Here is a 27,005-nt window from a genome sequence, read left to right as displayed (position 1 = left end):
AGTGAGGAGGTACGGTGGGACCCTCTGCTCCCATGGGGAGGCCCAGCAAGGCCCTCCACCACGGCAGATATATATCATGATATACTGAGATATCGTGATACTTAACTGCTTGAAAACCAGATATCGCCCATCCCTACCGGGAGGACTCCCAAGGAGAAGGGAGAGGAGGCTGAGGGAACATTCCACAAAGGAGGGTGTTTGAAAAGGGTGAGGCAGCAGGCACAGGGTGACATAACTGGATTTCTAAGGCTCAAAGAGCATTTCCCCATGCAGAAAGGATGTACTTGATCAAGGGAACCATGGATTCAGAAAAGGTGAAAACCTCTGTACTAGAGCATTTGGGGATATTCTCCCTCCGCTTTGGAGCCCCTTGGGAGTTTCCAGAGGAAGTCTCTCTCACCTGCTGCTCTGCCTGCTTTCTCTCCTCTGCCTGACTCAGGAGGAAACCTTCGGCCAGGGCCACTGCCTGGGAACTGGTCTCCGCTCTGCATTCCCTCACCCAGCTCTCCATCTCTGGAGGAAGGACAGCCAGGAACTGCTCCAAGATCACCAGGTCCAGCATCTGAGCTTTCATGTGCCTTTCTGGCTTCAGCCACTGGTGGCAAAAGTGGTAGAGTTGGCTGCAAATCTCTCGGGGTCCTTTGGCCTCCTGTCTGAGTTGCTGGCTCTGTACATCTGAGTAGAGGGTGTTCTCCTCATCCAGGATCTTCTGCAAATAGCTTCCCCAGAATCCACCATTGCTCCCAGTTTTGATGGCAAGGCCTATTCCTGCTTCAGGGCCAGCTGAATATTGCTCATCCATCTATGTTATCACGTCACCTCTAAGAGATTGGAAGAAACCCCTTGGTCTTTCCTAATGAGAGGTGCTAGAAAATCCTACAAAACAAATGCATTGTTCTGTTATAAAACTGATACACAACCAGGAGAGGAAAAATGTTCCATAGGCAAGCATGGATGAGTCTTGCTAGGAATCACAGCCCGGATTCTTTTGAAAATAATTAGAAGGAATGAAATCAGAATGGTGATTGACGAGTGAAACATTTGTAATAGGTATAATTTGGACCCAGGATGTGGGTGGCACTGTGGGGTAACCCACTGAGTCTCTGGGCTTGCCAATCGGAAGGTTGGCGGTTCGAATCCCTGCGACAGGGTGATCTCCCATTGTTTGGTTCCACCTCCTGCCAACCTTGCAGTTCGAAAGCACATCAAAGGGTAAGTAGATAAATAGGTACCAGCGGGAAGGTAAACGGTGTTTCTGTGTGCTGCTCTGGTTTTGCCAGAAGCGGCTTAGTCATGCTGTACACATGACCCAGGAAAACTGTCTGCGGACAAAAGTTGGCTCCCTTGGCCAGTAAAACGAGATGAGCGCCACAACCCCAGAGTTGTTCGTGACTGGACCTAACAGTCAGGAGTCCCTTTACCTTTTTAAAAATTTGGACCCAAGGCAATATTCTTCTTCTTCATTGAATTTATATACCGCCCTATACCCACAGGTCTCAAGGCGGTTTACAAAATAAAATCAAAAAATAAAACCACAAAATCCATAATCAAAATAAAAACAACCAAATAATACCCCCCCAAAAAAAACATTTTAAAAGGGCATAGGTTGCCAATCAAATCAACCAAAGGCCTGGTTAAAAAGGAACTTTTTTGCCTGGCACCTGAAGGTGTATAATGAAGGCACCAGGAGACCTTCCCCAGGGAAGGTGCTGGGGAAAACATTCCACAGACTGGAAGCCATGGCAGAGAAGGCCCCGTTCTGGTGTTGCCACCCTCTGGATCTCTCAAGGAGAAGGCACATGAAGGAGGGCCTTAGAAGGTGATCTCAGGGTCTGGGTAGGATCAAATGGGGAGAGGCAGTCTTTGAGGTATTACAGTCCTGAGCCATTTATAATAATAATAATATAATAATAATTTATTATTTATTATTTATACCCCGCCCATCTGGCTGGGTTTCCCATCCACTCTGGGCGGCTTCCAACAAAACACTAAAATACAAACATCTATTAAACATTAAAAGCTTCCCTAAACAGGGCTGCTTTATAGGTCAAAACCTGCACTTCGAATTGTGCCTAGAAGCACTGGCGGAGGAAGAGGGGTTTGGGGGGGAGTGCACCACCCCCAGCGGCATGATTCCAGCAGGGTGCCATTGCAGCTGCCCCACCGCACTGGGTGCCATGCCCCCACAGACAGTGCATCACGCCCCCAGGAAGGCGTGCCACACCCCCAGGATGCACACACGCCCCGGGACACACACCATGCCTCCAGGAGATGTGCCAGCCACGTCCCTGGGACGCGTGCCAGCCACGCCCCCACCTGCCCTCCACCCCACCCCCTGCCAGAGCTGAAGCTCCGCCACTGCCTGGAAGCTTATTGGTAGCCAGTGCAGTTGGACCAGGATCGGTGTAATATGCTCAAACCGTCTTGTCCCAGTGAGCAACCTGGCTGCTGAATTCTGCACTAGCTGAAGTTTCCGAACCGCCTTCAGAGGTGGCCGCACATATAACGCATTGCAGTAATCTAACCTTGAGCTTACCAGAGGATTCTCTGTTAGGATTCTTGCCCCGTGTTGCAGTCATGGGATTGTTTTATCACATGACGGTGTATGTTTTCATTCCACATAGTGGGAAGTGATGGAGACAGGATGTTTATATTACTGTGTTCTGTGTACTGTGTTACTGTAATGTGGGACTATTGTCCTTTGCTCTCTCTCTCTTTGATGTCTGATGAGAAAGAGGAAGGAGCTAACTCAGAATCCTCCCAGCGTATATATGTAAATAAACGTAGTTTAGCCAAAAAGTTGTGCTACTGAGTCTGCCACACGAACTGCCAACACTCTGTTGATCCTAAAGTGTGCTGATGCCTCTTGGCATCAGTCGCTGTGATGTTCAGGCTGGAGAAAGACTTTGAGTCTCCCGACCGACCAGGATGGAGAGAACATGCCAGCTGAGCATGTGTCTCTGCCAGGTTCCCACCCGTGCATAGGACGCTCCTGACCCACTCCTAGTTCAGAACAGTCGCTCCAAAAGGATACCATGTTCAATGGTACCAAAAGCCGCTGAGAGGTCAAGGAGAATTAACAAGACATGTTTCCCTTGTTTCTCTCTCAACAGAGGTCATCATACGGGGTGATCAAAGCAGTTTATCTGCCAAAACCAGGCGTAAACCGCGATTGAAATTGATCCAGAAAATCAGTTTCTCCCAAAAGCGCCTGGATCTGGTTTGCAACCACTCACTCCAGAACCTTGCTCAAGAAAGGGAGATTAGCAACTGGCCAGTACTTAGGTTTTCCAAATCCAGGGGAGGTTTATTAAAGTTTGGTTTTACCATTGCCTCCTTCAAACAGACAGAGACCACCCCCTCTCGTAAAGAGGCACTGATCACCTCCCTGGCCCAGCCAGCTGTTCCCTCCCTGCTAGTTTTTGTCAGCCAAGAAGGGCTGAGTGCAACCGGTCTCCCTGACTGATCTGAGCACCTTGTTCACATTCTTGAGCCTTACCAGCTGAAACTCATCCAACACAACAGGACTAGACTGTGCTCTGTGCACCCCCATGAGATTCATCTGCTATAACAGCAGTCAAGGTCTTGGTGGATGCATGCAATTTTATCCTCAAAATACCTTGTGAACAAGTCACAGTGAGCTACCATTGGTTCTATTACCTCCTTTGAGCTAGCCTGTAAAAGGCCCCATACAACCCGGAAAACTCTGCCAGACGACATAATGAGGATGCAAAGGAGGCAGCAAAGTATGCCTTCTTTGCTGCCTTCACTGCCACTAGGTAGGCTCGATAATGAGCCCTTACTGGTGTTCGGTTGCATTCAGTCAGATCTTTCCTCCACTTCATTCGTCTCCCAGCTTGTTTTCTTGCCCTAAGCTCTGGAGTATACCAGGGAGCCAAACAGGTTCCACAAAGTGGGAGAGGGCACTCAGGGGTGATCATGTCAATAGCCCAAGGCATTCGTGTTCCAGAGGTTGGCCAGGGCTTAGAGAGGGGCACCAGTCAATCCCCCAGAGCCGTTGGGAATCCCACTGGATCCATCAGCCTCCGAGGGCAGACCTTTCTAATAGGTCCCCTGCCTCTGCAGAGGGGAAAAGGTGCTGACAGCCTAAATCTTAACAGGAAGTGATCCAACCATGACAAGGGACTGATGTCAATGTCCCCCACTTTCAAATCATCCTCTTCCTGCCCAGTTGAGAAAACAAGATCCACTGTGGCCTGCCATGTGCATGGGGCCAGTGACAACCCCATGGTTGTCATGGCAACCACGAAGTCGCCCCAGAGCCAGCTGCCTCGGCGTGGATGTTGAAGTCTCCCAGAACCAGCAGTCTGGGAGACCTAAACACTGCCTCCAAGACCAATTCTGTCAGCTCAGGCAGGGAGACTGCTGGGTAGCAAGGTGGGTGGTAAACCAGCAGAATCCCTAATCTGTCCCGATTGCCCAACATCAGGAACACACACTCTAGACACCCCCCCACTGGACAGAGAGCCTGAAGATAGAGAATCTCTATAGACCACAGCAGCTCCCCCTCCCCGACCTTCGAATCTGGCCTGATGCAGCGCTGAGTACCCAGGTGGGCACAGCTGGGTGAGACCAACTCTACCCTGTTCACCCTCTAGGTGGAACTGCCCTGGAAGACAACTCAGAATCTGGTCCAAAATGCAGTGGCCAAATAATAAACTGGATTCCTTCTATTTTTAAAATAATGTTTCTATCCCACCTTTTTCTCCAAAGAGCTTCAGGTGGCATTCATGGGTCTATCCCTCCTCATTTAACCCATTTAAATCATATAAACACCTGCATTGGTTACTATTTCATTTCTGTGACCAATAAAGGTGCTCACATGAGGGATTCACATAAGCCCCCAGGTATATGTAGAACCATCTTGCTTTGGAAACACCTCCCGCCCTCCCGTTCATCAACAGACCAGCACTTTATATTGTTTCATAGGCAATAGAAGAGGAAAAATGACCATTAATCTAAGGACAACCACAAGGGCTCTTGAATGTTGGCTATGCAATGTTGAATGTTCCAGTGGTTTTCTCAATTACAGCTGGCAGAGAGATTTAAGCTGGATAAAAGGATTTTTAAATAGAACAAAAAGAATTGGCCTCAACCTTTTTTTTAAGCCGCCTAGGTTGGTGACCATCCCTGCTTCCTGTGGGAGGAAGTGCCATCGGTTTAACTACGCACTGCGTGATGAAAGGACTTTCTTCTATCTGGCATGACCTGTCCAGCATTTTTATTCGCTTATCCCATAGGCCAAGTATTATTTCTACGTCCAAATGCTGCCATCTGGCTATGACCTCTGTGAATCACTGTGACCTCCGTTAATGAATGTGACTAACTCCGCAATCTAAATGGGGTTCATTTGCATTCCCATTTTTTCCTAGCGCAAAGACGCCTCCCCAAAGGACCTCCTACAAACTCGCCCCCTCCCTGGCTTTGCAGAGAGGAAGGGGCAGAAGATCTGCTCCCTGGCTGGGGTCCCCCCTGCATGAGCTGAGCAGCCCCGCATGCACCCTCCCCATCTCGCCGAAGCGCCCCATGGAGAAGAGAGAGGAGACTCATCGCCCGGCCGACTCTGGCAGAGACAGGAAGGATTTCTGTCCTCTCTAGGAATGCAGCTCAGCTCCTTTAACGCTTGCAAGGCGCAGCTCGCCAGCCCCTCAGGAGCTGCATGCATTGCACTCCCCCTGCGATGTCTTCTTGGGGGGACCCTCTGAGCTGCCGCCTGGGCTGTTTCCTCCCTTGGCCAGAAGCGGGGGAACAGCTTGCCGTGCAAAAGGCTCTCCAAGGAGCAGGAAAGCCCACCCTAGAATCACAGAAGTGGAGCTGGGAGGAACCCCCACGGTCATCTAGCCCAGCCCCTTGCAAGGCAGGCATCTCATCGGAAGCATCCCTGTCAGGTGGGCATCCCGCCCGCCTCCTTCTCCCTGTCACGCCCCCCCCCCGCCACTCACCGGCTCTTACCAGTCCCACAGCAGCCTCAGCCGCGCGCCTGCCAGACGACCCCTCTAGGTCCGAGGAAGGCGCTCGGCTAGCCAAGCAGGAGAAGCGAGGGGCTCCCGACTCCTCCCCAAACGCCTCTCCGCAAATCCCGGAGAAAGGCCAAAGCTGGAAGGACTCCCCTTCCTTTGCACGTGGGAACAGCAAGAGAGCCTGGATCGGGCAAAAGCCTGTCCCTCAGCTGGCAGTGCTAGATTTACTGTAAGCTAAACAAGCTATTCTCTGCAGCCAAAGATGGAGAAGCTCTTTACACTCGGCAAAAACTAGATCTGGAGCTTACTGTGGCTCAGATCATCAGCATCTTACAGCAATATTCAAACCTAAACTGAAGAAAGTAGGGAAAACCACTGAGCCAGTAAGATACAATCTAAACCAAATCCCTTATGAATACACAGTGGAAGTGAAGAGCAGGTTACTTATACATTCTGAAGGAAATCAGCCCTGAGTGCTCACTGGAAGGACAGATCCAGAAGCTGAAGCTCCAATACTTTGGCCACCTCATGAGAAGAGAAGACTCCCTGGAAAAGACCCTGATGTTGGGAAAGATGGAGGGCACAAGCTGAAAGGGATGACAGAGAACGAGATGGTCAGACAGTGTAGTGTCTGGCATGCTCTGGTCCATGGGATCACAAAGAGTCGGGCACGACTAAACAACAACAAAACAAGCTATAGTTTAGGGCCCCACTCTCTTGGAGGACCCCAAAAAAATTAAAGGGGGGAAACTGGATGTACATTTCCAAACTATAAGATAAAAAAAATAAAACCTACATACAGCAACAGTGTTTCATGTTGTGTGGGCTCCTATGATGTAAGTAATGGGACCCACTTAAAAACCTCCAAGGAGAGTCCACCACCTCTCATGGGAGTCTGTTCCACTTCTGAACAGCTTACTGTCAGATTTTTTTCTGTTTAGTCAGAATTCCCTTTCTTGCAGCTTGAAGCCATTGGTTTTGAGTACTACCCTTCAAAGCAGAAGAAAACAAGCATGCTCCCTCCTCCGTGTGACAGCCCTTAAGATATTTGAAGGTGGCTACCCAGGGCCGGATTTAGATGAAGAGCGGCCCTCGGCTACTCCACTTGTGAGTAGCTCCCAATCACCAACCCTCATGACTAGTAGAAAATGGAAAAGTGTTATAAACAAAATTGAATGAAGCCAAGGATGATGATGGGTTTTTAAAATTCTGTAGTTCACATTTTCTCCTCTAAAGGATATCAGAAAACGTCATCAAAATTTGTTTATCTAAGTTTGTCACTTTCAATGTACAGAATGCTCAGTGCAGACAACCTCTCTTGAGATATCATGGCCTTTAATTCATTTTTAATTCTTTGGGGTCTCGAAAAACTCCTCTCCCCTGAGCAGTTAGTGACCATAAAGCTAAGAAATAGCTGCAAGATTGTTTCCACATTAGGAAAGGCCATCTGATTTCCCCCCCTTGTATAGAATTTGATAAAGGTCTATATGAGACAGAGAAGGCTCTGCTGTAAGCCTATGGTTTTGTTTCTCAGGCGAAAGTGCAAAAGTTCATCAATAAATTTTGGGTCAGCATCTTCTGGGTATGCTTCCATCAACAGTTCAACACCTTACTGAATTTCTTGCTTAGATACTATCAGAATAGCAAGAATGAAAAAAAAAAATGTACATCACTGTACACAGTACTTTTTAAAATTGGCTTTAAGTGCAACTTATATAGGGATAAAGGATTTTATCCTAAACCTATCTCTTGAAGAAAGTGCATCTAAGCCTAAGGCATCAGGTGCACTTCAGTCATTTCTTTGCTGTTCCCCCACTCTTTGTCTCCTTGTTTTGTAGTTAACATTTGGCAAGGTGGCTTTTGCTTGTTTCTCAAGCTCATCAAAATCTCTAATTTTCCTTTAAAAATCCAGAGGTGAACTGTACAAACTTGCACAAGAACTCAATAACAGGCCTGATTTCTGAAGGGCTTTGCTGACCTTGTGAAAATGACCTACTGTCAGGGACTCAGGAGCAGGAGCACTGGGGAGAGAGGAAATGGAGAGCGAAGGGGAAGAATCCGAGGGCAGCGTAGGGGAGTATGACAGTGGCCCGAGAGATTCCATGAGCTTCTCCAGCGAATCAGAAGATTCCCAGAAGGGGGCGCCTATGGTCAGGGCAAGGGGGGTCCCAGGGGGGACGCACCAGAAACAAGGAGCCAGAGGGGAACCCCAAAGCAGCAGTGGGGGATTGGGACCAGTTTCCCCACCAGAGCGTAGTGGGGGGGAAGAGTCACATGTGTCAGGGCCAGCGTCTCCTCCAGCGGGGAGAGAGAGTGAGTCAGGGCTGACCACGCCTCCAACAGAGGGGAGGTCAGTTGCAGCTAGCCCCCCCAGAGGGGGAAGCAGTGACAGCAGCAGCAGTGAAACGGTCAGGAGAAAAGTTACCGGCGGGGCGCGCGCGCCAAGTTCAAATGTACAGGCGTGGGGAACAGCAGGAGACCCGGATGGGGAACCAGCTCCTAAAGCCCGCCGGAGGGAGGGGGAAGGCTCAGGGGACTCAGCGTCAGAAGAGTCTAGAAAGGGCGAGACCCCAACGGCCAGGCGGAACCAGAGGCGGAAGGAACTGAGGAAGAGGTGGAGTAAGGCTAGAATCTTAAATTGGTGTCAGGGGGGAGGAGACTCAGACGGAGCATCAGCGGTCTGACAGTTGAGACGTAGAGCTGCGCGCTGCGGCTCTGGAAGTGAAACTGAACTTCAATAAAGACTTTTGTACTTAACAACGAAGCAGCGTTGGTCCTTTGTGAGCTGGGACCTTGGGCAGCTCTGACACCTACACACAGATTTATATCTCTAAGATTCTGCAGATTTTGGCTGTGAACTAGAGCCCCACAAAAAAAATTCAAGTTGGGCCCCAGAGTTTCAAATAGGGCTCCACTGGCTGGCCCCGAGTCTTGCAGGCGCTGGGCCCAAGTTGCCCTGCCCTCACAGGAAGTCTTGGGTTTACAATTTGGTGAGAGGGGAGACTGCCCGCTGAGGCCCCCTAGATTTAGAGGACCTAGGCTTCAGCCTACTTAGCCTATACTGCAGACAAGCCTTACTAATTTACTTTTTGGGCCACACAAGACATCTGAAGGCAGCCCTGTTTAGGGAAGCTTTTAATGTTTATTTAATAGATTATTGTATTTTAACATTCTGTTGGAAGCCGCCCAGAGTGGCTGGGTATAAATAAATTATTATTATTATTATTATTATTATTATTATTCAGTGTGGCAAGAGCAAACTTGAAGAGGGGTATTCGACAGGCAAAACGGGATTATAGGCTGAGGATTGAGGATAATTTAAGGAGCAACAACACAAGACAGATGTGGCAGGGGATTCAGCACATTACCAACTACAAACCTAACCTTGGTGCTGTCGACGGTGACCCTTTGCTGGCGGAGGAGCTTAACCTCTTCTTTGCTCGCTTCGAGAAGGAGCCACCTGAGACGCCGGTATTACAGCCACCAGCCCTTAGGGGCCCCTCATTCACGGTAGAGGAGCATGAGGTGAGAAAGGTATTGAGGATGGTGAATCCGAGGAAGGCGGCTGGACCTGATGGCATCACTGGAAAGGTGTTGAAGGGCTGTGCGGATCAGCTGGCGAGGGTCTTTACTAAGATCTTCAACAAGTCCTTACACCAGTCTATTGTCCCACCCTGCCTGAAGTCGTCAACTATTGTCCCTCTGCCCAAAAAATCCACAATCAGTAGTTTGAACGACTACAGACCAGTTGCACTGACTCCAATCATCATGAAGTGTTTTGAGAAACTGGTGCGCCGTCATATTATTTCCTGTCTTCCATCAACTTTTGACAACTACCAGTTTGCATACAGGGCAAATAGATCCACAGAGGACGCTATCACCACCACTCTCCATGCTGCTCTGTCCCATCTGGAGCAGCCGGGGAGTTATGTGAGGCTGCTGTTTGTGGATTTTAGCTCAGCTTTTAACACTATTCTCCCCCATAGACTGGTGTCCAAGCTAGAGGCGATTGGACTCTCCAACTCCACCTGTCTCTGGGTTTTGGATTTTTTGTCAGAACGTTCTCAGAGGGTTAGAGTAGGGTCACATATGTCCACAGCCCTTAGCCTTAACACCGGCTCACCACAGGGTTGTGTGTTGAGTCCCCTGCTCTATGCTCTCTATACGTATGACTGTACAGCCATCTATTCCAGCAACAAAATCATCAAGTTTGCTGATGACACTACGGTGGTAGGGCTCATTTCAGGAGGGGATGAGTCCGCCTATCGGGACGAGGTGGAGCGGCTCTGTGTTTGGTGTGGAGAGAACAATCTGGCTCTTAATACGGCTAAGACCAAGGAATTAGTGGTGGATTACAGGAAAAAAAAGGCGGACATTCAGCCCTTGCATATCAATGGGGAACGGGTGGAGAGGGTGGCGGAATTCAGGTTTTTGGGAGTAACTATCGATCAGGGCATGACTTGGAGCGCAAATACCACTGCTCTGGTGAAGAAGGCCCAGCAGAGAATTTATTTCCTCAGACTTTTAAAGAAGAACAATCTGAGTGAGAGACTGCTGGTGTCCTTCTACCGAGGCTCCATAGAGAGCATTCTTACATACTGTATTTGTGCTTGGTTCTCCAGTTGTACAGCTAGGGAGAGGAAGGTGCTCCAGAAGGTCATAACCACAGCACAAAGGATTATTGGTCAACCTCTCCCATCCTTGGAAGAATTGTACGGTTCCCGTTGTCTTAGGAAAGCAAACAACATCCTGCAGGATTCATCTCACCCGGGATACAGTCTGTTTGCACTACTGCCGTCTGGCAGGAGATATAGAAACATCAAGTCAAGGACAAATAGACTGAAAAACAGTTTCTACCCGAGAGCTGTGGCCCTTTTGAATGCTGTAACTCGATAGTGTGACTTGGGAGATTGATGGGTGTGGGTGTGGGTGTGGCTGGAATGTGGTTTGTGGGTTGTTGTTGTTGTTTTGCTTTTGTTGTTTTTAAGGGATGGCATCCAATTTCGTTGCACTTGTGCAATGTTGCACGTGTGTAATGACAATAAAGAATCTATCTATCTATTATTATTATTATTATTACAGCATTACCTTTCAGGGGGTGTACTGAGAAAGGTGACGAGGACTGATTTTGCAGTCGTTCAGGGGAGTTTCATTTCCGAGGGTGCTGGAGGCTTGAAATGAAGCCACAATTCGACTCAGCAGCAAGCTACATCCCCAGTGTACAGCATTATTTTTTTTATTATTTTACTTTCTACAAAACAAGATTCCACAATTAACACTGAAAATATGTTCGTCCCCCCACCTTCATATGTATATCTTTATCCTTTCATCATTATCTCTACTGAGATTCTTAAAATCTTCAAGCTTCCCCCCATTCCCACTTCTGGTTCCTTATATACACCAAATTCTTCTGCATATCCATATCTACTATTAATCCATTATTATATCCTAAATTATCCAAATTTCTGGTAATTGCAAGCATTTAGTCCAAAGCTGCTAATGTTTCAACTTGTTTAGTGTTCTTTGCACATATACAATAAATGTTTCCCACTCTTTTTTGAATTTCTCATTATCATAGTCTCTGAGCTTTGTTGTTAGTTTCACCATCTCTGCATAGTCCTTAAGTTTGATTCACCATTCTTCAAAGTTTCTTTCTTCCATCTTTGAACTAACAGGATCCGGGCCGCTGTTGTAGCATACATGAATATCTTCTGTTCTTTGGGTAGTTCAGCATCTATTGAACCTATTAAGAAAGCTTCTGGTTTTTAAACAAAGGTCATTTTAAACACTTTTTTCTGTTCATTATAAATCCTTTCCCAGAAATTTTTAATAATTCTCCAACTGAAGAAGTGTGCATGCACACAAAATAATATACCCAGAACAAACTTAGTTGGTCTCTAAGGTGCTACTGGACCATTTTTTATTTTTTAAAAATGAAACCAGACTTTCAAAAATCCCTCCGATCAAAGTGTGCCTTGCCAAACTCACAAGTATTTCCAGGTACTCACTCCACTTAATGGGTGTTCTCCTGCAGAGATCGGGTTTCTTGGATGCAAGGTCATGTTCACAATTATAAATCCAATAAGAAATGAGAATGGGTTGCTTTTAATCCAACTTTCCCATCAGCAAGCTGCTGTCCATTTATATCAAATAAGCTGGTAACTTTCCCACTTACAAACTTTCCCAATGCAGTGGCTATTACCTAGGAGATGGGGACAAACCTCCTTTTTATTTCTGTCTGGTGCCGAATTTAGTCAAATACAATCTTTTATAAAATCTTCTTTACCTTCCCATCGGCTGCAAGTAGTTTTGGGAAATCTCTGCTTCAGCCTAGAGTGGAGGCTTGTCTCCCACGGAGTTGCGCTGCTGCCAGGACCACTGGCTCCATCACTGCTCCCCACACCCACTCCCCGTGCCTTTCAGCAGAGGAATTGAGGGCAGCTGGAGAAGCTTTTGCGGGCTGCTGGACCCTCCACACCTGGAGAACCCTCTCAGGGTTTTTTGCGCACTCTGGCTTAGTGCTTCTCCCTGTTGCTCTATGGGGCTCAAGTGTGTCAGAGCGATCAGACTCGCACTCTGCAGAAACTCGCACTCCGACCGCCATCTGCAGAAACCAGAAGTCTCCCACTGTACAGCATTTTAAATGTTTATGGGAGAGGTGGTGTTGCTGTGTTGTTTTTCTTTTACCTATTTATTCATGCTTTTACCTTGTATTTTATTTTGTGAACCACCCTGAGATTTTGTGATGAAGGGCAGTATGTAAATCTAAAAAATAATAATGCCTCCTAAAATTAAAACTCTACACAAACACTACTAGTTTTCCTCCACCGTGAGTTTTTTGATGGGAAGTGAGGCTGCTCTTATGTCTGAAGCTTTTTCCACACTCTTGGCACTGAAATGGTTTCTCCCCGTATGAATTATTCGATGGGAAGCGAGATGGTAGCTGTGACTGAAGCTCTTTCCACATTCCAAGCACTGATAGGGTTTCTGCCCTGTATGAATTCTTTGATGGGCAGTGAGACCTTCTTTCCAGGTGAAGCTCTTTCCACATTCCAAGCACTGAAATGGTTTCTCCCCTGTATGAATTCTTTGATGGTAAGTGAAACTGTCCTTTCGACTGAAGCCCTTTCCACATTCCAAGCACTGATAGGGTTTCTCCCCTGTATGAATTCTTTGATGGGAAGTGAGATTTTCTTTCCTAGTGAAGCTCTTTCCACATTCCAAGCACAGATAGGGTTTCTCCCCTGTATGAATTCTTTGATGGGAAGTGAGATTTTCTTTCCAGGTGAAGCTCTTTCCACACTCCAAGCACTGATAGGGTTTCGCCCCTGTATGAACTCTTTGATGGGAAGTGAGATTGGTCCTCTGACTGAAGCTCTTTCCACATTCCCAACAACGATGTGGTTTCTCCCCTGTATGAATTCTTTGATGGGAAGCTAAAGTCTGTTTCCAGATGAAGCTCTTTCCACACTCCAAGCACTGATAAGGTTTCTGTCCTGTATGATGTGATTTGTGGGAAGTGAGACTGTCCTTCCGACTGAAGCTCTTTCCACATTCCAAACAACAATATGGTTTCTCTCCTGTATGAATTCTTTGATGGGAAGCGAAACTCTTTTTCCAGGTGAAGCTCTTTCCACACTCCAAGCACTGATAGGGTTTCTTCTCAAGGGGATTTCTTTGATGGGAAGAGGAATGGGAGCTCTGACTGAAGCTCTCTCCATAGTCTGAATACTGATATGGCTCCTCCACTGTATGGATTTCATTGTGGTCTCCCTTGTTCTTCATTTCCAATTCACCAATACCTGAAACTAAGAGGCAAACGTATTAGAGGCTTGGGAAGAAGTGCAGCTCAAAATTATGGAGGAATGCTAATTAAGGCTTGTGACAGGGAAAGAACTCAAGGGAGTTAGATGTTATAATGTTCATTTTGTTCTTTAAAAATGTCTAGTTTCATATACAAATCGAGTATTGGCGGTTTTCTCTCACTTAAGTTTTTAAAAGATTAACACAGCTTAACAGTAACATCAATTTTTTCAAATTTAAATATGGATCTGTACTACGTTCATAAATAAAGTGTTCTTTTATTATTATTTAAATGATGGACAATGAAGGAATGTTCCCTGTCCAAAATTAAGATATATTCAATATGCTCAATTGTTCAATATGCAGTAATAAATCTAAACAAATTTTAAGAGCTAGTGAAATATTTGGGAACACTGACACTGGACAGGCATGGTCTAAGTCAGCTGCCTTGTAGTGGGCGATGTAAGAGTAGGGGAACAAAAATGGCAAACGTGAACTTTTGTGTGCTGAAAAACACTCTTTGTGTATTGAACAAATGTGTGTAGCAGCTGCCAAATTAAACTTCTTCAGTGGCTAAAAAATATAATTATGATGTGCATCACCTTAAAGCAATTTGGATGTTTTCTTAAATTCTTGACATCACAGCATGCAGCAGAAACTTGTCATATCAGCATTATTATTATTCAAGTGTCCTTACTTAAATGTTACATTACTGCGAGAAGTTACAGGGGACGAGGCAGGGGGCCTTCTCGGTAGGGGCACCCACTCTGTGGAACGCCCTCCCATCAGATGTCAAGGAGATAACTATGCAACTTTTAGAGCACTTCTGAAGGCACCTCTGTATCGGGAATTTTTAAATGTTTGATGTTTTATTATGTTTTTATATTTTTTGGAAGATGCCCAGAGTGGCTGGGGCATCCCAGGGAGATGGGCAGGGTAAAAATAACAAAATTATCATTATTGTTACTACAGGGTTCACTGCCTGAGATTCAAAAAGCCTGGCTCTCCTCCCTCCTCTCCGTCTCAGAGGCTGGGCTTTCTGTCTCATTTCAAGGACTGCCAAAGCGCCCAAAAAAGCCTCTTGACTTCCACCCAAACCGTCCACATCAATCCTAAGCATCTCCTGTTCTGATTTCCATTTTTTGGTCTCCCTTTCCAGCTTTTTAGATTTTTCCTCCCTTCCTTTCATGTAGACATCAAGTGCTTCTGTTTTCTTTGTCAGTGTCTCTACTTCAGTGGTCAAATTTGTCACCATTTCACTATTTCTATCAATTCGAGCTAATAGCTTCTCCAACTTTTCCTTCATCTCTTTAGTCCGGTACTTTTTTAAGTCAGCAAAAAGTTCCACCAATTCAGATGGGGACCTGTCCCCTGGGTCTTGCTCTGAAGATCTTCTACTCAGGCCTGGTGTTAACTGTTTTTTAACTGCCATAGTCAAAATCTCACTCTCCCTTTTCCAGCAACCCCTTATTAGTTTCTCAAGGCCACAGAATAACTCTTTCCTAAGAGATCCTGTTTCCTGTGTTTTTCCAGCCCTCCCTCTTCCATCCAGCCTGATACCCAGCACACATAAGCTGTTTAACATAAAATCCAATTTCTCAAATTAAGATTCGAATTAACCAAATAATTACTTTAAGAGAGGAACCACAAGAAAGAAAAAAGAAACAATGTGTCCAAGAGGACACAGCAATTTAGATGTCCAGAGAAGAGTGGTTGTGTTGCAGTAATCCAATTCTCTTTAACTGTCTCACAGTAGAAGACATATTTTCCTTCGAAGAGAAGCAAACTTGTCCAAACCTGTCCTGCTATTAGCTTTTTTAGCCAACTCTCAGTCCTTTTAAGAGCTCAAATGGTTTTTTAAAGAACTTTAAAAATGAGACCAGATTTTCATAAATCCCTCCAATCACTCTTGGCACTGAAATGGTTTCTACCCTGTGTGAATTCTCTGATGGGAAGTGAGATTGTTGCTTTGACTGAAGCGCTTTCCACATTCCATGCACTGATATGGTTTCTCCCCTGTATGGATTTTTTGATGGGCTGTGAGACTTTCTTTCCTGGTGAAGCTCTTTCCACATTCCAGGCACTGATAGGGGTTTTCCCCTGTATGAATTCTTTGATGGGAAGTGAAACTTATTTTCCAGGTGAAGCTCTTTCCACATTCCAAGCACTGATAGGGTTTCTCCCCTGTATGAATTCTTTGATGGGAAGTGAGTTTGGCGCTGTTAATGAATCTCTTTCCACATTCCACACACTGATACGGTTTTCCCCCTGTATGGATTATTTTATGGGAAGCTAAACTCAGTTTCCAGTTGAAGCTCTTTCCACATTCCAAGCACTTAAAGGGTTTCTCCCCTGTATGGATTTTTTGATGGGCTGTGAGACTTTCTTTCCTGGTGAAGCTCTTTCCACATTCCAGGCACTGATAGGGGTTTTCCCCTGTATGAATTCTTTGATGGGAAGTGAAACTTATTTTCCAGGTGAAGCTCTTTCCACATTCCAAGCACTGATAGGGTTTCTCCCTTGCATGAACTCTTTGATGGGAAGTGAGACTTTCTTTCCAAGTAAAGCTCTTTCCACATTCCAAGCACTTAAAGGGTTTATCTCCTGTATGAATTCTTTGATGGGAAGTAAGATCTGAGTTCCTCCTGAAGCTCTTTCCACATTCCATGCACTGATATGGTTTCTCCCCTGTATGAGTTCTTTGATGGGAAGTGAAACTTATTTTCCAGGTGAAGCTCTTTCCACACTCCAAGCACTGATAGGGTTTCTCCCCTGTATGAATTCTTTGATGGGAAGTGAGATATAATTTCCTGGTGAAGCTCTTTCCACATTCCAAGCACTGATAGGGTTTCTCCCCTGTATGAATTCTTTGATGGGAAGTGAGATTTTCTTTCCTGTTGAAGCTCTTTCCACATTCCAAACATTGATATGGTTTCTCACATGCATGAATTCTTTGATGGGAAGTGAAGCACTCTTTTCGACTGAAGCTCTTTCCACACACCACACACTGATAGGGTTTCTCCTCTGCATGAATTCTTTGATGGGAAGTGAGATTTTCTTTCCTGTTGAAGCTCTTTCCACATTCCAAACATTGATATGGTTTCTCACATGCATGAATTCTTTGATGGGAAGTGAAGCACTCTTTTCGACTGAAGCTCTTTCCACACACCACATACTGATAAGGTTTCTTCTCTGCATGAATTCTTTGATGGGAAGTGAGATTTTCTTTCCTGGTGAAGCTATTTCCACATTCCAAGCACTGAAATGGTTTCTCCCCTGTATGAATATTTTGATGAGAAGTGAGATGGGCCCTGTGACTGAAGCTCTTTCCACATTCCAAGCACTGATAGGGTTTCTTCTCAAGCGGATTTCTTTGATGGGAAGAGGAATGGGAGCTCTGACCGAAGCTCTCTCCACAGTCTGAATCCTGATATGGCTCCTCCACTGTGTGAAATTCATTGTGCTCTCCCTTGTTCTTCATTTCCAATTTATCACCACCTGAAACTCAGAGGCAAACGGATTAGAGTCCAGGGAAGAAGTGCATTTCAAAATTATGGATCGATGCTCATTAAGGTTTGACAGGGAAAGAACTGAAGGGAGTTAGACGTTATAATGTTCATTTTGTTCTGTAAAAATGTCTACTTTCAGAAACAAATCAAGTTGAATATTAGATGCTTTCTCTCTCTTAACTATTTTTAGCTTAACTTGGTAGCATCTTTTTGTTCAAATTTAAATATGGATCTGTACTATCTTCATGAATAAAATGTACTTTTATTATTATTTAAATGGTGGCCAATGCTGGAAAGTTCCCTGTCCAAAATTAAGATATATTCAATATGCTAAGTTGTTCAATATGCAGTAATTATTTAAAAATAATTTTTATTGGTTTTCTTTTTCTCGTAACAAATATCCACTATCAATAACATTCATTTTCCAGTTTCTCCCCACCCTGTTGACTTCCCTCAGCTTCCATTTCTGGTTTATTACCTCATATATTACATTCTGCTATTTGTATAAAATAATATTTTGTCACATTGTAAAATTTCTTGTTCTCTATCAATAAAGCTGTAAACTGCCAACGAGTCCATGTTTTTTTGTTTTGTTTCTGTAGGAATGTTGTAAATGGTTCCCATACTTTTTCAAAGTCACTACTGTCCTTTTCACGAAGTTCAATATGCAGTAATAAATCTAAACAAATTTTAAGAGCTAGTGAAATATTTGGGAACACTGACACTGGACAGGCATGGTCTAAGTCAGCTGCCTTGTAGTGGGCGATGTAAGAGTAGGGGAACAAAAATGGCAAACGTGAACTTCTGTGTGCTGAAAAACACTCTTTGTGTATTGAACAAATGTGTGTAGCAGCTGCCAAATTAAACTTCTTCAGTGGCTAAAAAATATAATTATGATGTGCATCACCTTAAAGCAATTTGGATGTTTTCTTAAATTCTTGACATCACAGCATGCAGCAGAAACTTGTCATATCAGCATTATTATTATTCAAGTGTCCTTACTTAAATGTTACATTACTGCGAGAAGTTACAGGGGACGAGGCAGGGGGCCTTCTCGGTAGGGGCACCCACCCTGTGGAACGCCCTCCCATCAGATGTCAAGGAGATAACTATGCAACTTTTAGAGGACTTCTGAAGGCACCTCTGTATCGGGAATTTTTAAATGTTTGATGTTCAATGCCTGAGATTCAAAAAGCCTGGCTCTTTTCTGGGATGGAGTTTGTTTGGTCCAGTTGTGGAATCTGTGCCATCTCCAATGTCAGTCGACTCTTTGGTCAACCAAAGAGAGACACAAAAGCAAGAACAGAAGCAAAAAAACTTGACTGAAGCTACTTCAACACCTCAAATACTCTGAAGCCTACATTTAAGAAGGCCTGGGCAGTTCAGACATCCAGGTCAGGGTTTTAAAAGGCAGAACTGAAGGAAGAATATTCACAGGGAAAACAATCAATAGCCATCCATCCAAGGTTTGCTGTGGGAGTGTTAGCATCCCAGGTGCTGTGGGTGGCGCTGTTGAGCCCCATCAAAATATCAGAGGTTCATCTCCTAGATATATATCTTGAATTACAAAACAGATAGGATGAGCCAATAGGGAGCCTTACTGAGAGAGTCCCACATCCCACGATTCTCCTCCATGACCTCCTGATGCAGAGCTCTCTGGTCAGGATCCAGCAACGCCCACTCCTCATCTGTGATATAGACAGCTACATCTTCAAAGCAAACTGTATCCTAACAGAAAAGGAAAAAGGCTGTCCGCTTAGAGAACATTCACGTGATCCATTACACTTGGCTCTGTTGTTTTCTACAGTGGCCAGACCCCTCTCTGCCTTCCTCATCCCTCTCTCCTGCTGCAGCTTCTGCCTCCGAGTCTGGGCTGCTCTCTGCCACAGACTTCCTCTGCTCCCTGAGCCCTGTTCCCTCTCCAGTTTCAGACACCTCCTCCTCCTCCCAGTCGGCTCCCTCTTCTCTGGCTCCTCCCACCATTACTCTGCATCCAACTCTGCCCAGCCAGTCTTCATCCAAGCAGTCCTTCCCCACAAGGCTCCTTCTCCCTACCTGATCTGGGTCCACAGCCGCTGCCTCCCCTCCACCACCATGAAAAGATGAAGGAGCAGGTCTTGGTGGCATCATTCCGCCACCTGGGAGAGACAAAGGTAAGTAGAAACTGTGAGCGCCTGCTTCTCTCAGAGGTGAAACAGTGCATCTCTAAGTACAGATGGGGCTTCGTCAAAGTCTCCCCTGCTAGCTTCCGGTTCCGCTCTGCCTTAATGGAGGCAGCGGGAGATCGTTGGCAAAGGAAAAACAAGGATGATTGAGGGTAATTCTCCTCGCAAGTTGCCCCCAGGGACAGGGGGAACGGGCTTCACTCCCAGTTCATCTCAGTACCTGGCTCTCGCTCCGGCATGGTTGTGGGAGGCAGGGAGGTGCTGAGTGCGAAAGCCCTTCGCCTGCTGAAAACCCTCCTTCGTAGCCATTAAGGAGCAGAGGTTTTCCTGTCAACTAGAGCTCAATTTGGACTAATGTACAGATGTTGCTGGAAGGGATGAGATCATAAACTGTGGAATTGAAACAGCTGCAAGGTCTTTAAGGGTTGAATTTGAGAGAAGACTTCATTTGGTGCAAAAGATGGGGGGGGGAGGGAAGCCTACGGCTTCTTTATATAAAGTTTTCTTCTCTACTTTTATGATTTGGCAACCCACCATTGAATGCTAGTTCAAATTATATATGTACAGGTGAGCAGGGATGAAACTGGATTGCAGATATGGAATATAACATCAAATGGAACTTTGTGTGTAAAAAAAGGAAAAAGGGAGGGAAGCTCTATTTTACAAAATGTTTATGATGGAAAATTAGAGCTGACTCTTCCCTATCCTTTATTACTTATGGACTGAACTGAATAATGCTAAAAGGACTTGGAATTTAATTTAATTGGATAACTGTGCATTTATCTTAGGCCAGATAGAGGGATGTGAGCAATCTGCAAGTTGTGAAGGAGCTGATAAAATTCATTACTGAATCATTTGCAGTTCGACAGATTCCTCTCCTTCCCAGGTGGAGAAGAAAAGTGGCAAAAACAGGTTATTTATTGGGACCGTGTGATTTTTGCAGCTGCTGTTAAAGTTGCCAAACAACGAAGCACAGGACAGAGCGATGGAGAATTTCTGAAACCATAATGGGATATTAGCTCTGCCCAAGGAATGATGGAGAACTGCAACAACCAGGGAAAGATAGACAGAACATTTTACAAGGACAGGAAGAAACATCATGAACAGAAAGATTGCCACACACAGGAAGAATAAGGATATAGCTGGAGTGCCTCACTTGTAGTTTTATATATTATTTAATGTGTCAAAACGAATGGAAGTCATTAATATTGCAGTTGTATAAATGATTGTTATCTTGACTGGAGTGTAATTGAAATTAATAAGATTTTGGAATGCAGAAATAAAGAAAATCATCAAACCATCGGTATTAGCGGGGGGTGTGTGTGTGTCCCACCTAAATTATATAATTTGGTATCTGAATGATTGGTATTAGTCATTGTATTGTAATTTGGCATTGTTATAATGAGGCTATTATAGGACTGTAATTGAAAACTAATAAAAATTACTATTGTAAAAGTCTCCCCTGCTGAATACATTTGGACATTTGTACCCATTTCATATATTGGTTGTGCAAAAATACATCCCCCCCCTCCCGAGCTCTGGACTCCAAGTGTCTTCACCCAAAAGATGTAAAGAACTCACAGATAAATTTCAAAACCAAGAGAATGTGACAAAACGCAGAAAACACTCCTTCCTCCTTACCCAGAGGCCTCACTCTGGTGTCCAACGGAGTCTTCTCTGCCTCAGAAGAATCAAGACCCATTTCTGCAAAAAGATCCTTCCCCTGAAAGAGCAACATGAATTCAAAACAGAGAATGGGGAGAAGGATTAGAAAAGGAATGGCAGAGGCAAGCGCCTTCAGGGGACACAGTTGAAAGCTGTTTCCTGCTTCTGCTAGACTGGTGTCTGGGGTTGACTGCCAGGACCATGTAACATTGGTCCTCAAGGATCTTCACTGGCTCCCAGAATGTTTCCAAGCACAATTCAAAGTATTGGCGCTGAACTTCAAAGCCCTAAACGGCCTCAAAGGCCCAGTATACCCACAGGAGCGTCTCCACCCCCTTCGTTCAACCCGGACACTGAGGTCCAGCTCTGAGGGTCTTCTGCTGGTTCCCTCTCTGCAACAAGCAAAGTTACAGGGAACCAGGGAGGACCTTCTCGGTAGTGGTGCCTGCCCTGTGGAATGCCCTCCCATCAGATGTCAAGGCAATAAGCAAATACCTTACTTTCAAAAGACATCTGAAAGCAGTCCTGTTTAGGGATATTTTTAATGTTTAATGCTGTATTGTGTTTTTAATATTTGGTTGGAAGCCACCCAGAGTGGCTAGGGAAACCCAGCCAGATAGGCGGGATATAAACAATAAATTATCATCATCATCACCATCATCATCATTACAGGGAACAAGGCAGTGGACCTTCTCGACAGTGGCACCCACCCTGTGGAATACTCTCCCATCAGATGATAAGGAGATAAAGAACTGCATAACTTTTAGAAGACATCTGATGTCTTATTATGCTTTTCTATGTGCTGGAAGAAACCCAGCCACATGGGTGTGGTATTAAAACAACAACAACAACAACAATAATAATAATAGCAGTAGCAGTAGTAGTAGATTTCCAAAAAAGGATGGGCCATTAGTAAATAATGTGGCATACTCTCCCTCCTCTTTGGAGCCCCTTGGGAGTATCCAGAGGAAAGTCTCTCTCACCTGCTGCTCTGCCTGCTTCCTCTCCTCTGCCTGACTCAGGAGGAAACCTTCGGCCAGGGCCACCGCCTGGGAAGTGGTCTCCGCTCCGCATTCCCTCACCCAGCTCTCCATCTCCGGTGGAAGGACAGCCAGGAACTGCTCCAAGATCACCAGGTCCAACACATGAGCTTTCATGTGCCTTTCTGGCTTCAGCCACTGGTGGCAAAAGTGGTAGAGTTGGCTGCAAACCTCTCGGGGTCCTTTGTCCTCCTGGTAGCAGAACTGCCTGAGCTGCTGGCTCTGCACAGCTGAGCAAGGGGTGTCCTCCTCACCCAGGATCTTCTGCACAGAGTTTTCCCGGAATCCCTCACTGCTCCCCGTTTCCATGGCATGACCTCTTCCTGCTTCAGGGCCAGCTGAGTCTTGCTCATCCATCTGTGCTCCCAGGAAGTCTCCAAGAGATCGGAAGGAGCCCCTTGGTCCTCTGCCAAGTTCTGTGTGTCCTAATGCAAGCTGCAGCAAATCCTATGAATCAAACACATTCTTCTATTATAATATCAAAGCACAGCCAAGAGAGGAAGAATGTTCCCTGAGCAAGTGTAGGGAGAGAAGGAGGAGGAAGAAGTCATAACTGTGAATGACAAGTGAGTCATTTGTATGAAGTGTAATTTGGAGCCAAGGCAACAGTGGGGGTCCCTCCCAACCCCACTTCATAGTCCAGAGCTTCACCCCAACCCAGCCATATCTGCTTGGGTGGCTTGGTGAGCAGCAGGGCTCATGTCTAGCTCCAGCCACCGTCCCTTTGGCACAGACAGGATGTGGCCATGGGACTCCCTGCTCTGGATCCGATGGGAAGGTTGCAACGCCCTCTGGGTGGAACTGCCCTGGAAGACGCCTCAGAAACTGGACCCAAATGCAGTGGTTGGGTTCTCAACTGGATTCCCTGTTTTACTAATGGCATTTCTATCCCACCTTTTCTCCAACAGGCTCCAGGTGGTGTCCGGGACTGGACCCAAGAGGAATGCTGGAGACCCCCTTCCCTCCTCCTGAACCTTCCCGAGGAGGACAGTATAGATTTACAACAGTGGTTTGCAGAAGGTCATAGTTCAGAGGCTGCAGAGGGGAGAAGCTGGGAAATATTGGGAGAGCAGCAGGAGGAAGAAGCAGCAGCAGCACCAGGGGAGAGACAGCTGACAGACTCTGTGTCTTCAGAAAGCATTCCTGACCCTCCTTCTCCCAGGATCCAGCGTGCATTGAGAGTAGGAGAACAGGAAGCTCAGAGGCAGAAAGCACACATCAGCCGACGCAGGGATGACGTAGAAGAGGAGAGACAGAGGGGTGGGACTTTACTCAGAACAACGCCATTACTGCAATGGAGAGGCACTTTTCAAAGTCTCTCTCTGTAAATATTGAATAAAGGACTCAGTAGGAACTCTTCTTGTTATTGACTTCTTGGCTGGCCACTGGGGGAGGGATGGGATTCCCTGAAGCCTGACAGGTAGCATCTACCCCTCCTCATTGAAGACCCACGAAAATCCTTTGGCATACATGTAATTCCTGTTTTAAAATACCTGCATTGGTTGCCAGTTAATTTCTGGGCCTAAGTTCATCAACAGACCAAGACTTTATATTGTTTAGTTAGCAATGGAAGAGGAGAAAGGCCCATGACTCACCCTTAATCGAAGCACAACCACAAGGGCTTTGCCATGTGGAATGCTCTCTGTTCTCTGCTCACTATGTTCTATCCTGCATTTTTGGTTGTATTCAAACCAATTCATAAACCATCTGCCAAGCAAGATGGCTTCCTCCAAAGAGTCTTGGGAACCGTAGTTTGTTAAGGATGCTCAGAGTCCCTAGGAGACACCATCCAGCTGCCCCACTAGATCCTAAAAAAATATTGAAAAGCTTTGAAAACACACAATTAATTTAGGTTCTCTCCCCCCCCCACCAGCAGATGCTTTGGCTGCCCCCCCCTGGAAATCCTGGCTACGCCCATGGCCTCCACCCTCCTTGTCAGGGAACTCTGGGTGGAGGGGGCTGGGGGGAGCGGGTCCCCTAGTAACTCTCATCACTCAAGGGTGGGGGTTGCCGCTTTCGCGCCCACCCTCCGCTTGCTTCCTTTCCAGAAGGGCCTCTCCTGCCTTGGATTCCTGGGGCATTTAATGACCAGGTCAAGTCAGCATTCTCTAATGCAGAAGCAATTCTGAGAATGTTCATTTGTATGATTGCAAATTGCCATGGAGAAAGATCCTTTCTCAGCTGAAGAGGATAAAAAATGAATTTAGAACAACAAAGTTTCAAGATAAATTATGTTACCTCAGCATCATGTGCACAGAAAATGACAAGCTATGCAGTTTATCGTTTGATGATATCATCAGTGATTTTGCTTTGGCAAAAGCAAGCAAAGTACTGTAATTTAGATCATGTTTGTGTACTGTTTGAATCCACAGTATACAATGAATCATGATAAAATTATACAGCTGAATGGGTATTGGGTAGATGCATTAATATAATGAGTCCTGTTTAATAATTTTTTGATGTACAGGCATATATAGTATCGGTATTATTTATGAATGTGATATATTACTAGAAATACTGTCATTTACACTCAGTAAGTGTAACAGGGTACAAATGTCTGCTGTCCCAATGAACAGTGTGGACTACTATGGTGATACTGCATTGATATTATATAAAAACACATTGTATTAACTACAATTGCATTGTACAGGTTATAACACTTAATTTCATATTAATAAAGCTATTTATAATTATTAGTAGTTTGCCTCATATATTTACACCTCTTATTATTTCATGTTATCACAAGTTTCTAGAGACTTGATTATGAGTCTTTGTAAATTGTGTTTCTGAAGGAACTTTTGTTATTGCCCTATGCCAATGTGTTTGCATTATGAAGAGAAATCATTTTAAGTTAGAGCTTAATGATGATTTCACTATTAATATACTTCTTCATTGTATTTCACTATTAATATACTTCTTCATTGTATTTCAGTTCAACAATGACTTTGATAAAATACATATTTTGCTAAGTGCAAATAGCTCGAGATACCTATGAGGTCCGTAAATTACCATCTTGCAGATATTCAGTACAAAAAACAGCGACCATTTGCTGTGGCCCCAGAACAGCTGGACCGAGAAAGGGCCCCATTACCTTCCTCCAACCCCAATCCGGCCCTGTTTGGGGGCCCCTGGCTCCTGGGGGAGGGAGTTCCACAGGTTTCCCTGCAGCCCCCCCCCAATGCCCCCCCCGGCAGCCCCGGCCCCCCTCCCCCTTCTCCCCAAGGCGGAACAGAGAGGAGACCCACCAAAGGCCCGCAGGCGAGGGCGAGGCCGCTCTCCACGAGGAGACCCTCTTGCAGGAAGTGACGTAGAGGGGAGCTGTCCCCGCTTTCATTTCCTGTCCGTTCTAGGAAGCCAACTCGGTGCCATTTAACCCTTGGCGAGCGGGGCGCGGAGGAGCGCCGGGCGTTGCGCAGGCGCAGAGCTGCTCCCTCCCTGGGGAAGAGGCCGCGCTTGGGCCCGCCTGGCCCCGGAATGGGGGGGGTCCTTGGTGGGGCCTGGGAGGGTGCGGGGCCCCTGGGCCGAGAGGAGGGGCGCCTGGCGGGGAAGAAGCAGGACCCAGAAGCCGGGACTGGGCGCGTGTGCGTGGGAAAGGGGAACCCGTGTCCGGGAGGAGGAGCCCGTCTGTCTGCCTGGGGCTCCGGGGCTGGGAAGGGGCGTCCGGGCGGGGGAACGGGGAGCCTTCGAGGGGAGGGCTTATGGGGGGGCGAAGGGACCAGATCGGGGGACCCGGGGGGGCGAGTCCCGCTTGGCTCTCTTGGGGACCCCTGGGCAGCTCTGGTGGGTGCTGCGGGGGTCGGAGGTGGGGGGCTGCAGGGCAGAGAGCCCTGTCCCAGCAAGAGGGGGTCCCCGGGGGCTGAAAGAGCAGCTGGAGAGGGGAGACATGCTTCAGAGATATTGCATACAAATGTATGTATTCCGCTTGCTTGTGTGGGGCCATTCTGTATTGTAGCATATGTTGCTTTGTTCCTATATTTCAGCAATAAATATCATATGTTCTTATCTGTTAGTGAAGTTGCCTTTGAAACAACACAGAAGCAGTCAAAGGGATTTTCCTAGGAAGCATTTTATTCCACCTCTGGTGTGTTCTGAACACACTGACATTCTTATACGTTTGTGGGTGCCAAATGGCCCAAAATTCCTGGATTCCATAAGTGTTGACATTTGATTTAGAGTTGGGTTGCCAAAACTGGTTGCCAGACCCATGTTTATTAAACTGTGTGTTAGACACTTCCAATCCTCTGGAATCAGCATGCCTTCAAAGCTCATTCAACCAGGCAAGTTTGCCATGAAGTGACAGGCTGGGGTCATGGGCTGTTCAGCGAACAAAGGGACTCGGTAGGAGAGGCAAAGGTGAGAGGGCCCTCTTCTTCCGCAGGTGAAGCAAGGTGAGCTGCAGAGCTTAGGAGTTATGGGATGGAGAAGCAGCAGGCAGAGCAGGATGTTTGAGGTTTGTTTGAATCCCCCAGCCGCCCCTGATCTCCTTTGCCCCATACCTGGCCGTGTCTGGGTAGTGAGAAAGAGAGAGAAGGGAGACTGCAGAGGGACAGGAGCCAGGGTGGGGCAGTGGTTAGAGTGTCGGATGGGGACCTGGGAGACAAGAGTTCAAATCCCCCTTGGGGGGCCAGTAGCTGCCTCTCAGTGTCACCCACCTCACAGGGCTGTTGTGGGGATTAAATGGGGAAGGGGAGAACCATACATATGGCACCTGGAGCCCCCTGGAGAAAACAGTGGGATGTCACTGCCATGGAATCAGGGACGCGGGTGGTGGTGTGGGTTAAACCACAGAGCCTAGGACTTGCTGATCAGAAGGCTGGCGGTTCGAATCCCCGCAATGGGGTG

At 46.3% G+C, this 27,005-nt stretch overlaps 3 protein-coding genes across 3 annotated transcripts in view; all 3 read right to left on the bottom strand.

Moving 5' to 3' along the window:
* LOC310768155 (zinc finger and SCAN domain-containing protein 16-like) overlaps window positions 1-2,159 on the bottom strand; it is a gene marked incomplete at its 3' end in the record, with an annotated part of 2,413 nt that extends 254 nt beyond the window's left edge. Inside the window, exon 1 of the mRNA XM_083625870.1 lies at window positions 401-2,159. Coding sequence (XP_083481996.1) covers window positions 401-802 — 402 coding nt within the window. The remainder of the gene's footprint in view (window positions 1-400) is intronic.
* A 9,040-nt stretch (window positions 2,160-11,199) lies between these two features.
* Window positions 11,200-15,691, bottom strand: LOC310768891 (uncharacterized protein). The gene is made up of 2 exons (XM_083627790.1): window positions 15,416-15,691; window positions 11,200-13,789 (listed from the first exon to the last, which is right to left on the bottom strand). Exon 2 carries the CDS (start codon window positions 13,764-13,766, stop codon window positions 12,795-12,797), a length of 972 nt encoding a protein of 323 aa, XP_083483916.1. The 5' UTR covers window positions 13,767-13,789; window positions 15,416-15,691; the 3' UTR covers window positions 11,200-12,794.
* LOC310768619 (uncharacterized protein) lies at window positions 14,938-25,461 on the bottom strand. Its single transcript, XM_083627087.1, has 6 exons — window positions 25,409-25,461; window positions 22,107-22,610; window positions 21,100-21,181; window positions 19,349-19,431; window positions 18,895-19,021; window positions 14,938-17,282 (listed from the first exon to the last, which is right to left on the bottom strand). The coding sequence occupies exons 2-6, from the start codon at window positions 22,518-22,520 to the stop codon at window positions 15,712-15,714; spliced, it is 2,277 nt and encodes a 758-aa protein (XP_083483213.1). The 5' UTR covers window positions 22,521-22,610; window positions 25,409-25,461; the 3' UTR covers window positions 14,938-15,711.
* Window positions 25,462-27,005: the final 1,544 nt, after the last annotated feature.

Source organism: Podarcis filfolensis (assembly GCF_964270895.1).
Source record: "Podarcis filfolensis genome assembly, chromosome: 8".
Taxonomy (NCBI): Eukaryota; Metazoa; Chordata; class Lepidosauria; order Squamata; family Lacertidae; genus Podarcis; species Podarcis filfolensis.
Note: the sequence above shows the minus strand (reverse complement) of the source record. Positions and strands in the feature narration are given on the sequence as shown.